General features: G+C 37.3%; 1 protein-coding gene across 1 annotated transcript in view; it reads right to left on the reverse strand.

The window, feature by feature from the left end:
* The window catches only part of KPNA1 (karyopherin subunit alpha 1), a 76,915-nt gene that overhangs the window by 21,103 nt on the left and 43,017 nt on the right, over nucleotides 1-12,795 (reverse strand). Inside the window, exons 6-9 of the mRNA XM_006090956.3 lie at nucleotides 2,585-2,716; nucleotides 1,199-1,287; nucleotides 805-904; nucleotides 51-214 (exon numbers count right to left, since the gene is read on the reverse strand). Of these exons, the coding sequence (XP_006091018.1) occupies nucleotides 51-214; nucleotides 805-904; nucleotides 1,199-1,287; nucleotides 2,585-2,716 (485 nt within the window). The remainder of the gene's footprint in view (nucleotides 1-50; nucleotides 215-804; nucleotides 905-1,198; nucleotides 1,288-2,584; nucleotides 2,717-12,795) is intronic.

The raw sequence follows: 12,795 nt of genomic DNA on the forward strand, positions 1-12,795 counted from the left end.
TAATATTGGGACAGAAAAAAAGCAGATACACTTCCTTCAAGATAACTTACATCAGCAACTCCACAAGTCTTCTACACACCCCTGCATCAATAACTGCTTGAATTTTATCATTAGGTCCATCAGATAGATACGAGAGGGCCCAGCAGGCATCAGCCAGTACATCAGTGTCACTGACAAATAGCAACCAGGAAAGCACATTCAGACAGGGGGAAACCTGCAAAGGGAGGATGGTATGATTATAAAATTCACAGAATAAAACGAAGAAGTGAGGTGAGAAACTCCAGAAAGCAACCAGACACACACTTGTTGACTTCTGGAGTGACTAGCAGCACTTCTAGAGATGGAGTAGTAAGTGGTCAAGTGGCATGTCCATCTTTGGAAAGCTGTCGGTGGCCTTGTAGTTTACTTTAATGAGGCAGTGAGAGCCCAAGGAAAATAATTTCAGAGAGCAAAGTTTAATATACACCAATTCTGAGAGATTCCTTGTCAAAATACACTCATTGCAGACCAAAGAGGTAAAGGAACTTCCACAAGTGTTAAGATAGGAAATTCTGTATTTTAGATACTTTGTTATGAACAAAAAATGCTAGCTTTAAGGATTAATTCAGAGCTTTTTACAGGCAGTGAAAACTTATCCCAAATTAAAACAAAAACAAACAAAAAAACCATTTCTCTAGAAACAGATACTGTTTTGATAAAACTTAGTGTTAGAATTTTATTATTTCTTTCCTTTCATACTAATATTGGTTGCTCACTCTTTTAATTGTAATTTTTCTGCCAATTTCCCACAAGTATAATCCTTACCTTTGCAAATTCTGGAGGTGGACTTTTCCCTCTACAGAGATTAGACAAAGCCCACACAGCATTCCGGGTCATAGTCAGGCGGTTTTGCTTTGAAAATAACCTATAAGTATGATGATACAATGGTAAACAATATAATGAATATTAATTTTGTGATGGCATAATATAAATACTAAACCATTTTTTCCAGACCTATAGCTTAATTCTAACCAAATAATTCAGAATTTTGGGACTGGAATTTCTTCAGATACCTGAAGAAATTATCTGAATAAGTCAGTAAATGTCTAGACAACAACAACAACAAAAATCACAGAAAAATCCAAAATGATTTCCAAAGATGCATTAGCATTCTGAAGAACATCCCATATTTTTATTACTTAAAGAAAAAGAAACTTACTGCAAAAGAGGGGGAAGAATGTTGCAATCTAAGACATAGTCCCTGCACATGGTACTATCTCCAGCAATGTTGCCAAGAGCCCAGACTGCCTGTGAAAAATCATTCATTAATGACAGGTTGTATATTTTTATTCTCTTATAATTCTTTTTTTAAAAGTCAACAAATCACAGTAACTCTACAAAATTATACTGTAGTTAATCTACATATATTATACATCAAGGAGTCAGATGAAATAGTTGTGGAATTGGGGAAAGAAGATCAATCTACACTAATAAAAGAGAAACATGCAAATTGGTGTCACTCCACTACACCCACCAGCCAATCAGAGCAACTATGCAAATTAACCCAACAAAGATGGTGGTTAATTTGCATACACAGGCACAGAGCGAAGACTGAAGGCTCCAGCCAGAGTGAAGACTGAAGAGGCTTGGCTTCTCCACTGCAGCCGGACCAAAGGCCTGGGTCCCGGGTGCCCGAGGAAAACCAGTGCCAGCAGCCAGGGGAAGGAAGGCCTATTGCACGAATCTTTGTGCAACGGCCTTCTAGTAATATTATGAAAGTGTGCATGTGAACACTCAAGGTGGTAAACTTTGTAAAGAAAGGAAACAGTTCTTACATGTATTCTTTACCTTTCAGGAACCCACCCCTAAGTAACATTCCACACAGCTCTTGGTATAGAGCAGTGATGTCTATGGCTTACTCAGCTGGTTAAAAATGTATTTTAAGCTTGCTTGCAAAAGAAAACAGTAAACCAAAATTTAAGAACAACCAAAATACAGAAAACTTTTGGACAGGTGATGGATATATCAACTTTCTTGATTATCATAATGGTTTCATGGATACACACACACACACACACACACACACACACGTCAAAACGTATTTAAATATATGCAGTTTATTATGTCAATTATACCTCAATAAAACTGCAGAAGAAAATCATTCTCATTTAGTTTTTTATATTTATGAATTTGATAAAGTTGGCAGTAATAAAAAAATTCATGTTTCCTAGGTCTTTTGTGCACAAAAATGGCAAAGACCTGTTATTTCAATCAACACTAGATTACTATAAAAAAAAAGTTCAATAAGTGATCTAAAAAGTATATATGTGTGTGTGTGTGTGTGTGTGTGTGTGTGTATATATATATATATATATATATATATATATGGATTAAAGAAATTCAGGATTAGAAGGAAAATGGTTTTGTTTCTAGGAGAAATTCTACCTATATTCACTATGAAATTTTTTATTTTGGTAAATTTAGATTTCTAGAATGTTCCCTGTAATGAACCATAGATTGTCATGGCCAAGTGGTAAAACAGGCCCTAAATATAAGAAAATTGTATTCTTTCACCTACTTCTCTTTATCTGTTTCATTTTTTTACCTGCTCCTGGACATCTTCAAACTCTGAGCTGAGCAACTCTATGAAGATAGGCACAGCTCCTGCCTGAATTACAATCCGGGTCTGATGAGAATTTCCTGAAGCAATATTTGTCAATACCCAAGCTGATTCAAACTATAAAGATAAAAATAATTTCATTATATTAAGATTTTAATAGCATGTTTAATTATAACAATTAGGTTTTCTATACATGAAGAAAAAAAACCTGAGATTATTTGTATATAACCTATCAGGTAAATACTATATTAATTTTAAAAAGAAGAATTCCCAGAAGAAATACCTCAGCAGCCCAGAAGACCATTCAGGTGTCTAAAATTTCAGATCAAGGCAGAGCTGACAAGAGACCATAAAAAAATGAGGGAGTACTTTATATGCTGACATGGAATGATCTCCCAAATTATGAATTTTTAAAAAAATGAAAAACAGCATACATTAATATGATACCATAATATATTTTCTAAAAGGGTTAAGAGGGAATGTATGCATTAATTTACTTATTGTACAGAGTATCTCTGGAAGGAGTCACCAGTAACTGTAAATACTTGTTATCTACACCGAGAGGTCAGGGTGATTAGGGAACAAAGATGGGAAGAAAAAATACTTCTCACTGTAAAACCTGTACCTTTTGGCCTCAAACCATATAAATTATCTAATAAAAACTAATTAAATAATTTCCATAGGACAGGAAAAGTGAAATGGGGAGAGGATGTTAATATAAAATGTATAAAATACAGGTAGAGTGAAAAAGGCAAAAGATGTTTTAAATCAGCGGTTGCCAACCTTTTAGACCTCATGACCACCAGTGGTCCACGGGGCCACCAGTTGGCGACCGCTGCTCCAAAGGTTTCCTTAAACCAGCGGTCACCAATCTTTCGGACCTCATGGAACACCAGTGGTCTGCGGACCACCGGTTGGCAACCGCTGCTTTAAATGATAAGTAGGCCAAAATAAGTTAACAGGCATATAATTAATAGAAATGGGTACTTCAGAGCATAACAGCTTCCAATAAATGAGAAGGCTCCACACGAAGACACAGAGGTAAGATTAAAAAGAACATTCTTAGCCCTAGCCGGTTTGGGTCAGGGGATAGAGCACCAGCATATGGACTAAAGGGTCCTCGGTTCGGTTCCGGTCAAGGGCACATGCCCAGATTTGTGGGCTTGATTCCCAGTTTGGGGCATGGAGGAGGCAGCCAATCAATGATTCTCTCTCATCATTGATGTTTCTATTTCTCTCTCCCTCTCCTTTCCTCTCTGAAATCAATAAAAATATATTTTAAAAAAAGATCAATTTTAAAAAAGGAGCTATGACTCTTCTAAGCTTTGGGGTAGACTGAAAGGCAGTTGTCATATAAAAAAAAACCCCACATAAATCATAAGGGGTGAGAGAAGATGGAAGAAATCTAGTTAGCACAGTTCAAAACCACGTATGAATGATAGCAAATTCATAGGAGAAGATGTTTAAAGAAGAGGACGTTCCAAGAAACTTATAAATGTGACATCCACAAGTGAGATAAAGTGGTTTGGTAGCTACAGTGAACACTGATAATACAACAGCAATGAGTACTGGACTAGGAACACCCTTTCTATCTGTTAACTTTTTATTATGAGAGAAGTTCAACAGACTTTTAAACACTGAATCATCACAAAACCCATCAGCCCAGCCAGTCAGGTGGCTCAGTTGGCTAAGTGTCGTCCTATACACCAAAAAGGTTGCAGGCTCAATCCCCAGTCCAGGCACTTATGAGAGGGAACCGATTGATGTTTCTCTCATGCATCGATGTTTCTCTTTTCTCTCTAAAAAATAAATAAAAATATCCTCGGGCCCAGCAGGCATAGCTCAGTGGTTAAGCATCAACCTATAAACCAGGAGATCACGGTTCGATTCCCAGTCAGGGCACATGGCCAGGTTGCAGGCTTGATCCCCAGTGTGGGGTGTGCAGGAGGCAGCCAATCAATGACTCTCTTTCATCATTGATGTTTCTATCTCTCTCTCCCTTTTCCTTCCTCTCTGAAACCAGTAACAATATATATTTTTTTAAAAAATCAAGTGAGGATTTAAAAAACCAAACACATCAAATAACCCCCTATAATTAAATCACTACTGAAACTAATGCTCAAGCCCAAATCTGTCTGAATTGAAACTTTACATTTATAGAGCACTTTATATTTTCAAAGCATTAGTCACATACTCTCAGATGTTTCTCACAGCAACCCAGAGAAGTCTGGCCCTTCTAGTTTATGAATAAGGAAATTATTGGAAAAAGATCCAACAATCTAACTAATGACTTGAGTAATGTTACACAGCCAAAGAGAACTAGATTTTAGTCTCCTATTCTAATACACTTGTAGCCAGCCTCTCTGGCTTCCTTTCAGTTTTCTCTCTGAAGTATACCTGTAACACTGACAGGAATATTTCAATTGTGGTTTTGGTATCTAGGGCCAGAAATGTCAAATAATATGTCAGATTGTTTAGTGGATACTAAAATGAAAATACAGTTCACCTAAAATGCAGTTTCTTTTGCTTACTAGAAAATTAATTAGTAAAACAGACATGTATGATGTGAATACAAAAGCAAACTTTCCTACTAAAAGGCAGGCTCAAAGTTCAACAAAGAGTTGTCATTTATGGAGAGACCACATCAAAGAAATGGAAACTGTGAGGCAAAGCAATCTGTAAATAATGAGTAAGATTAGCATCCAAAACAATTAATATCTCAGTGAAAAGACTGTGGTGTGATTTTATTGCAAAAGAAGTGGTTAACAATAATCTGAGTAGATAAAGAATATATTAAAGAGGTATCAATGAGAAGAAATTAAAATAATAATTGCTGCCAGAGTCCAAACTGCTATTTGTCTGATGACCAAAGGTCTCACAGAAAATGAGAGAGAATTCCAGATGCTACGTAAGTGAATAAACTGGAGAAACAAAAGAGTGACAATGAGTAAGAAAATATGGAGTAAGTGAAAAATAGCCTAAACATGAATTGATGGAAATTAGAAATTAGGACATCTCAGCAAAAGAAGAATGTACCAGAGTCATGTTTATTACTAAGAAGAAGAACATAATGACAACCTCTGAGCACAAAGATTCAACGTTTCTCTTGATAAGAATGAAAATCAGAAATCAGTTCTGCCATTACTAGGACAAAAAAAGACAAATAACTAATAACCAGAAAGCCACCGAAAACTAAATGATGTTCATGCATTAATAAAGCATTAAAACATACAAACGTACACACCACACTAGGTGCTGATTAACGTTTACCTCATAAAAACTCATTAAGCTATATTTGTGCAATTAGCTATACCCATGTATTATGTGTGTGATAAAACTTCTCTTTCACTGGATTCTGCCATCACTTTTTAGGTTAATGTTTTGGCATTGGGTCCTTGATTAGAATTTAACATTAAAAACAGTTGCAAAATGGGAAAGCCCAGAGTTCACAGCACAATGGCATAAAGTTATGATAGAAATGGCAAAGAAAATTAATTTAAGTAACCATGTGATTCAAAAACAAATCAGTAACATGAAATGAAAAAATATCTAAGAAATAGTACTACCTAAAATAATAAATGGTAGCCAAAATAGCTGTCATCTTTACTCCTGTTTGTAGTTGTAAACTACTATATTCTTAGTGCTACAAGAATGGCACCATACGAGGAAACAACCTGTCATGCAGCTGTAATTGCTTATAAATTGTAATTCCATTATTTTTCACTATCCAGAACTTGCTAAATAAGGCTACAGCTGAAATCTGAAGGGTACACTGAAGATTTGATATTTTCTCTCTTCCCTGAGTCTCTACCTTCCGGTGCTCAGTTCCTTCAATAAGGAAAATGAAAATCCAAAGCTGAAATACTTCTGACCTCCTATCAAGTTTCCCACTCCAGGTTGAGGTACGCCTGGTTCCCTTTCTCCATTTGGATCAGGACTCTGTTGCTGGCCACTTTGCTGGGTCCACTCTGGTTCCTAGCAAATGCCAGGCTCACCTGGAGAGCAAGTGAAAAGAAAGGCTCACATCAGAAAAATAAACCCAGATATAAAACTCTGTGGAGAACAGTGCCTGAGTCATCTGAGCAACCTTTCAAGAAAGGAAGAGGAATCAATGAAGATGGGAAAAGAAGTAGGAGGATGAAGGCTTACTGCAGTTTACTCACATTAAGCTTTAGAAGGGACGAGAGGCAGGAAATGGGGAAACTAAACCGTTTTTCTTTTTCAAATTTATGACCTTAAGGAGAATATGTGTCTAATGATGGGAGTTAGGAGGCAATTTATTTATTTCTAAAAATTTTTATAAGCTTCTATAAAGTTTGAGAATGTAACCTCTTAGCACTGCAAAGGACAATACACAGATGCTGGGCCTGGACTCAGGATGCCCTTAGTCAAATGGTATTGTCTGCTTTCTAAATCCTAGATTCCACCCATGTTCATCTTGTTTGAGGGTAAGAGAGTATCTGGATAGCACTGCCCAAAGCAGGAGTTTTTATCTCCCTAGTTTGAGACACCTCACTGATTTCCGGATAAGGAAAGCCAGAAAGGAAGTGAAGAGACCCTTTACTAGGATTCAGTCCTTTATCTACGGAATGAATGAATGAAATTTGTCCACAGGATTTATTATTGAGTTTAGCTATTATCACTATGTTATTCTCTTCCTGGAAGTGAAATGGCAAAAGCCCCATTCCAAAGACACACGGTCCAACTTTCTAGCAAGCAGGTAGGAGTATCCAAGAAGACAGAGGAAGGAGTGCTCTCCAAGTTTAACAGAGCACATCTAATTATTTGAGCACAAAGCTTCCTGGCCCTAAGGTCTCCCTCAATATACTTGCTCCTCCTGCTTTTAGGGGGAGAGAGGTCAAGATTACCCACTAGTCACACTGGAGAAAGAACACCATGTTGTGATTAAATGTACACAGAAGAAAAGCTGGGGATGACCTTTATATAATGAATAGGTTGATTATTTCTCAGAGTCTTTGGACATCTAAGGTTAAAATCATCAGATGGTCATTTCCAGAGAAATAATTTCTCAATCTTTCAGCCTAATTATTAGTTTACATGAGGGGTGGAATCTGAGAATTTAGATAGAAGCAAATTAGAGATTTCTGAAGGCATTCATCTTCAGATGTTTTAAGGATACAAATTCTAGGATTACAGAATAAAAAAATGATGTAAAATTTACACAGGCTAGCCAGGAGAGGGCACTGTCTGATAGAATACTGGAGAATGTAGAGATGGGGAAGTACCCATTTCTCTGACTTTTCATTTTAGGCCTAGGTTATACCATTTATCTTTAGTGCATTAAGAAACTGGACCTCTGCAATCCCCTATTAAGAACTGCTAGATCGAGGAGTAAATTCAGCACTCGGAACTACTCTCATTGTCAGAGACAGGATAGAAACATATTTTCACATGAACAAAATAATTTTCCCTACCTCCCTCTTCCTACAAAGCTTTTCAAATGATAAACTGCAGTAAGAATCTTCATTGGGTTCCTCTGGTACTCTTGACAGATAGCTTAGGGGCTCAGGCTCTGTTCTCTGCAGTGTTGGTTGTCTGGATTTCCTTTTTTTCTGAGAAGTCTTTCTTCCCTTGCTTTCTAGGTGAACCTGGTAACTTTTCAGGTGATGGTGATCCTGGCCTTAGATGGGGACCAGAATTATAATCCAGGAGGCAGCTAGCAAAACAGAATCTTAATTCAAATGAACTTGGGGATTAGTAAATATCAAACTGGAGAAGAAAAACTGAAGGGGCACTGAAGTACTCTACCTTTTCTGGATTTCTTGTTTTTCCTCTGGAAGAAACGCATCACCGCAACAAAGAGAGTAAAAGAGGGAGAAAGATGGAGTGGGAGGAAAGGAGAGAAAATATCAAGACAAAGCATCAAGTTTTATGAACTATCTACAAGACTCTGGACGGTAAGGAAACTGGGGACAAAGTTGTCATTTACAAAAATGTCCCATCCCTACAGCCTTATGGTAAGGCAAAAGCAAACAAGGGGGCAAAAGTTATCTTTGATTAACTTGTTATTGGCAAACATTCACTTGGAAAAATAACCCCATTTTTGTAATCTACTTGGTACCTAACCAATTATTATAGTTGCCTGAACCCTTCATCTTAGATCTTACAAGTACTCGATAATTTAGGTGTCACAGGTATTTTGTTAAAGAATAGAGAAATAAATTCAGCTGGTTATTCCAAGGAAGTCTAACTAATGAAAAATGACCAACTTACTAAAAGCCCAACATTATTCAGGAACATAATAGTATTTTTTTTTAAATTAAATTTATTGGAGTGACATTAGTCAACATGAACATAAAGGTTTCAGATGTGTTTCTATGTTATAAGATCTGCATACTGCACCATGTGCTCAACATCCAAAGTCAAATCTTTATTAGGACCCCCTTTTCTGCCCCCTCCTTCCCTCTGGCAACCAACATACTGCTGTGTTCACGAGTTTCAGTTTTATATCCCACATATGAGTGAAATCATGTGTTCTTAGCTTTTTCCTACTGATTTATTTCACTCAAGATAATGTTCTCAAGGTCCATCCATTTTATTGCAAATGGCACTATTTCATCCTTTCTTATGGCTGAGTAGTATTCCATTGTATATATGTACCCATCGTCTTTATCTAGTCCTCTATTGTAGGACACTTTGGTTGTTTCCATGTCTTGTCCACTGTGAATAATGCTGCAATGAGCATAGAGGTGCATATATCTTTGCAAATACATGATTTCAACTTTTCCAGGTATATACCCAGGAGAGAAATTGCTGGGTCCTATAGTAGCTCTACTCTTTTTTTTTTTTTTGAGGAATCGCCAGACTGCTTTCCATAGTGTTTGTACCATTACATTCCCACCAGCAGTCGATGAGGGTTCTTTTTTCTCCACAACCTCTCCAACACTTGTCATTGCTTGTCTTGTTGATAATGGCCACACTAACAGGTGTGAGGTGGTATATCATTGTAGTCTTGATTTGTATTTCCCTAATTGCCAGGGAGGTTGAACAACTTTTCTTACATCTATTGGCTGTTTGTATGTCTTTTTGGGAGAGGTGTATTTTCAGGTCCTCTGCCCACTTTTTGACTGTTTGGTATTGAGTTTTTTGAGTTCTTTATATATTATGAAAATTAAACCTTTGTCGGAGCCACTGTGTGCAAATATCATCTCCCATCTGGTTGGCTGCCTCTTTGTTTTGTTGTCAGTTTCTTTTGCTGTACAGAAGTTTTTTAGTTTGATATAGTTCCATTCATTTATTTTTGCCTTTACTTCCCTTGCCTTTGGTGTCAAGTTCATAAAATGTTCTCTATGACTAAGGTCCATTAAGTTGGTGCCTATATTTTCTTCTATGTAACTTATTATTTCAGGTCTTATATTTAGGTCTTTGGTCCATTTTGAATTAATTTTTGTACACAGGGACAAAATGTAATCCAGTTTCATTCGTTTGCATGTGGCTTTCTAGTTTTCCCAGCACCATTTGTTGAAAAGACTATGTTTGCTCCATTCTGTGTTTCTGGCCCCTTTGTTGAAAATTATCTGTCCATTTACATGTAATTTTATAGCTGGGCTCTCTATTCTGTTCCATTGATCTGTGTGTCTGTTTCTCTGCGAATACCATGCTGTTTTGATTATCATAGCTCTGTAGTATAATTTGAAGTCAGGTAGCATTATACCTCCAGCTTTGTTCTTCTTTTCTCAGGATCGCCTTGGCTATTGGGGGTCTTTTATGGTTCCATAAAAACCTAATGGCCGAAACCGGTTTGGCTCAGTGGATAGAGCGTCGGCCTGCGGACTGAAAGGTCCCAGGTTCGATTCCGGTCAATGGCATGTACCTGGGTTGCAGGCACATCCCCAGTAGGAGGTGTGCAGGAGGCAGCTGATCGATGTTTCTCATCAATGTTTCTAACTCTCTATCTCTCTTCCTTCCTCTCTGTAAAAAATCAGTAAAATATATTAAAACAAAAACAAAAAAAAACCCTAATGGTTTCTCCTTCTATTTCTTCAAAGAATGACATTGGGATTTTGATGGGTATTGCATTAAATCTGTATATTATTGCTTTGGGTAATATGGCCATTTTAACGATGTTGATCCTTCCTAATCCATGAACACAGGTTATATTTTTCATTTTGTTGTCTTTTACTAATGCTTTGTAATTTTCCATATATAGGCTTTTCATGTTCTTTGTTAAGTTTATTCCTAGGTATTTTATTATTTTGGTTGCAATTGCAAAAGGATTTATTTTTTGCATTTCTTTTTCTGAAGTTTTGTTGTTAGTATACAGGAAGGCAATGGATTTTTGCACACTGACTTAGTATCCTGCAATTACTGTATTTGTTTATTGTTTCTAATAGTTTTTTGGTGGAGTCTTTAGGGTGTTCTATATACAGAATCATATCATCCACAAAAAGTGATAATTTTACTTCTTCCTTCCCTATTTCGATGCTTTTTATTTCTTTCTCTTGCCTTATTGCTCTGGCTAGGACTTCCAGCACTGTTGAGTAAGAATCATGAAAGTGGGCATCCTATTCTTGTTCCTGATCTTAAGAAAAGCTTTCAGTTTTTCACCTCTAAGTATGATATTAGCTGAGGGTTTATCATATATGGCCTTTATTATGTTAAGGTACTTTCCTTCTATCCTTATTTTACTGAGTAAATTGATATTGGTGAAGTAACCCTGCTGAGAGCAGCAGCTAAAAACCACGCTTGAGTGACGGTAGTGTGTGAACCGGAGGACTATGCTGCCGTGTCCACAGAGATGCAGAGCTCCAACAATAAAGACATCTCCTTGGAGACCAGACACCAGTTGGCCTTGAAGGCTTTCACTCACATGGCACAATATGATGAAGAAATTTCAGATTACTTTAGGAAACAGCAAAGGAATATCTCAGATGCCCTGCGGTACGGAATGAACTCTCATCAAACTCTAGCCCAAGCTTCCCATCACAGCTCTAAATGGAGCCCCTGGATTTATAAACTTGTGTGACGCTTTGAATGCCTGGCAGCTGGAGAAGGAACTCAAAGAAGCCTTAGGCCAGTGATGGCGAACCTATGACATGCGAACTCATGACATGCGAACTCATTTTTTGGTTGATTTTTGTTAAATGGCATTTAAATATATAAAATAAATATCAAAAATATAAATCTTTGTTTTACTATGGTTGCAAATATCAAAAAATTTCTATATGTGACACGGCACCAGAGTTAAGTTAGGGTTTTTCAAAATGCTGACACGCCGAGCTCAAAAGGTTGGCCATCACTGCCTTAGGCCTTTCAGCTGCTGCCTCTTTCAAGCACATCAGCCCATCAAACGCTGCTGTTGGAGTTCCCCTTAGTGAACTCCAAAGTGTGCATGGTCTATGACATGTATAAAACCCTCTCACCCATAGCAACTTCATATGCACGAGCAAGAGGGGCTGATAGGATGTCTTCATTTGGTGACTTTGTTGCGCTATCTGATGCCCTATGTGATGTCCCTACTGCCAAAATCTCCAGAGGTATCTGATGGTATTACTGCCCCAAGGATATGAAGAAGCAGCTTTGAAAATACTTTCTAAAAAGAAAAATGGAACTACCATGTTCTTCAGATGGACCAATCTTACAATCCAGATAAATGAAGTTCGGACTCTCTTTGGTCTTTGTTTAAGTCAGAAGAGAAATAATGGTGTCATTATTTAGCAATGTTGTTACCAAGAAAAAAGATTTGCTGGAATCTGTGCTCTAAGACCTCATCATGGTCACCATTGCTGGGAAGTACTAGATATACCAGTTAATAATAGAGGATTTTATAATCAAAGAAAACACAGTAATTTCAAGAGAAACATCAAAAGTGCTTTATTCAAAGTAATGTCCATCGCTAGCTACACATTTCCCCATCTTTCAGGTAATTTGTGGATACCGTCCCAATAGAACTTTTCTTGTTTTGAGGCAATCATTAAGAGACCCAATTTTCCACTTCTTTGTACGTTTTGAAGTGCTGCTCAGAAAGTGCTTGTGCCATCAATGGGAACAAATGGTCATCTGAAGGAGTAAGGTCTGGTGAATACGGCGGGTGGGTTAATATTTCCCAGGAAAGATCTTTTAACGTGTCTTTAACTGGTTTTGAAGTGTGTGATGGTGCGTCACCATGAAGCAAAATTACTTTGCCGTGTTTTCTGGAACATTCTGGTCATTTCCCAATCAAAGCATGGTTCAAA

This window comes from Myotis lucifugus, unplaced genomic scaffold (assembly GCF_000147115.1).
Source record: "Myotis lucifugus unplaced genomic scaffold, Myoluc2.0 scaffold_84, whole genome shotgun sequence".
NCBI lineage: Eukaryota > Metazoa > Chordata > Mammalia > Chiroptera > Vespertilionidae > Myotis > Myotis lucifugus.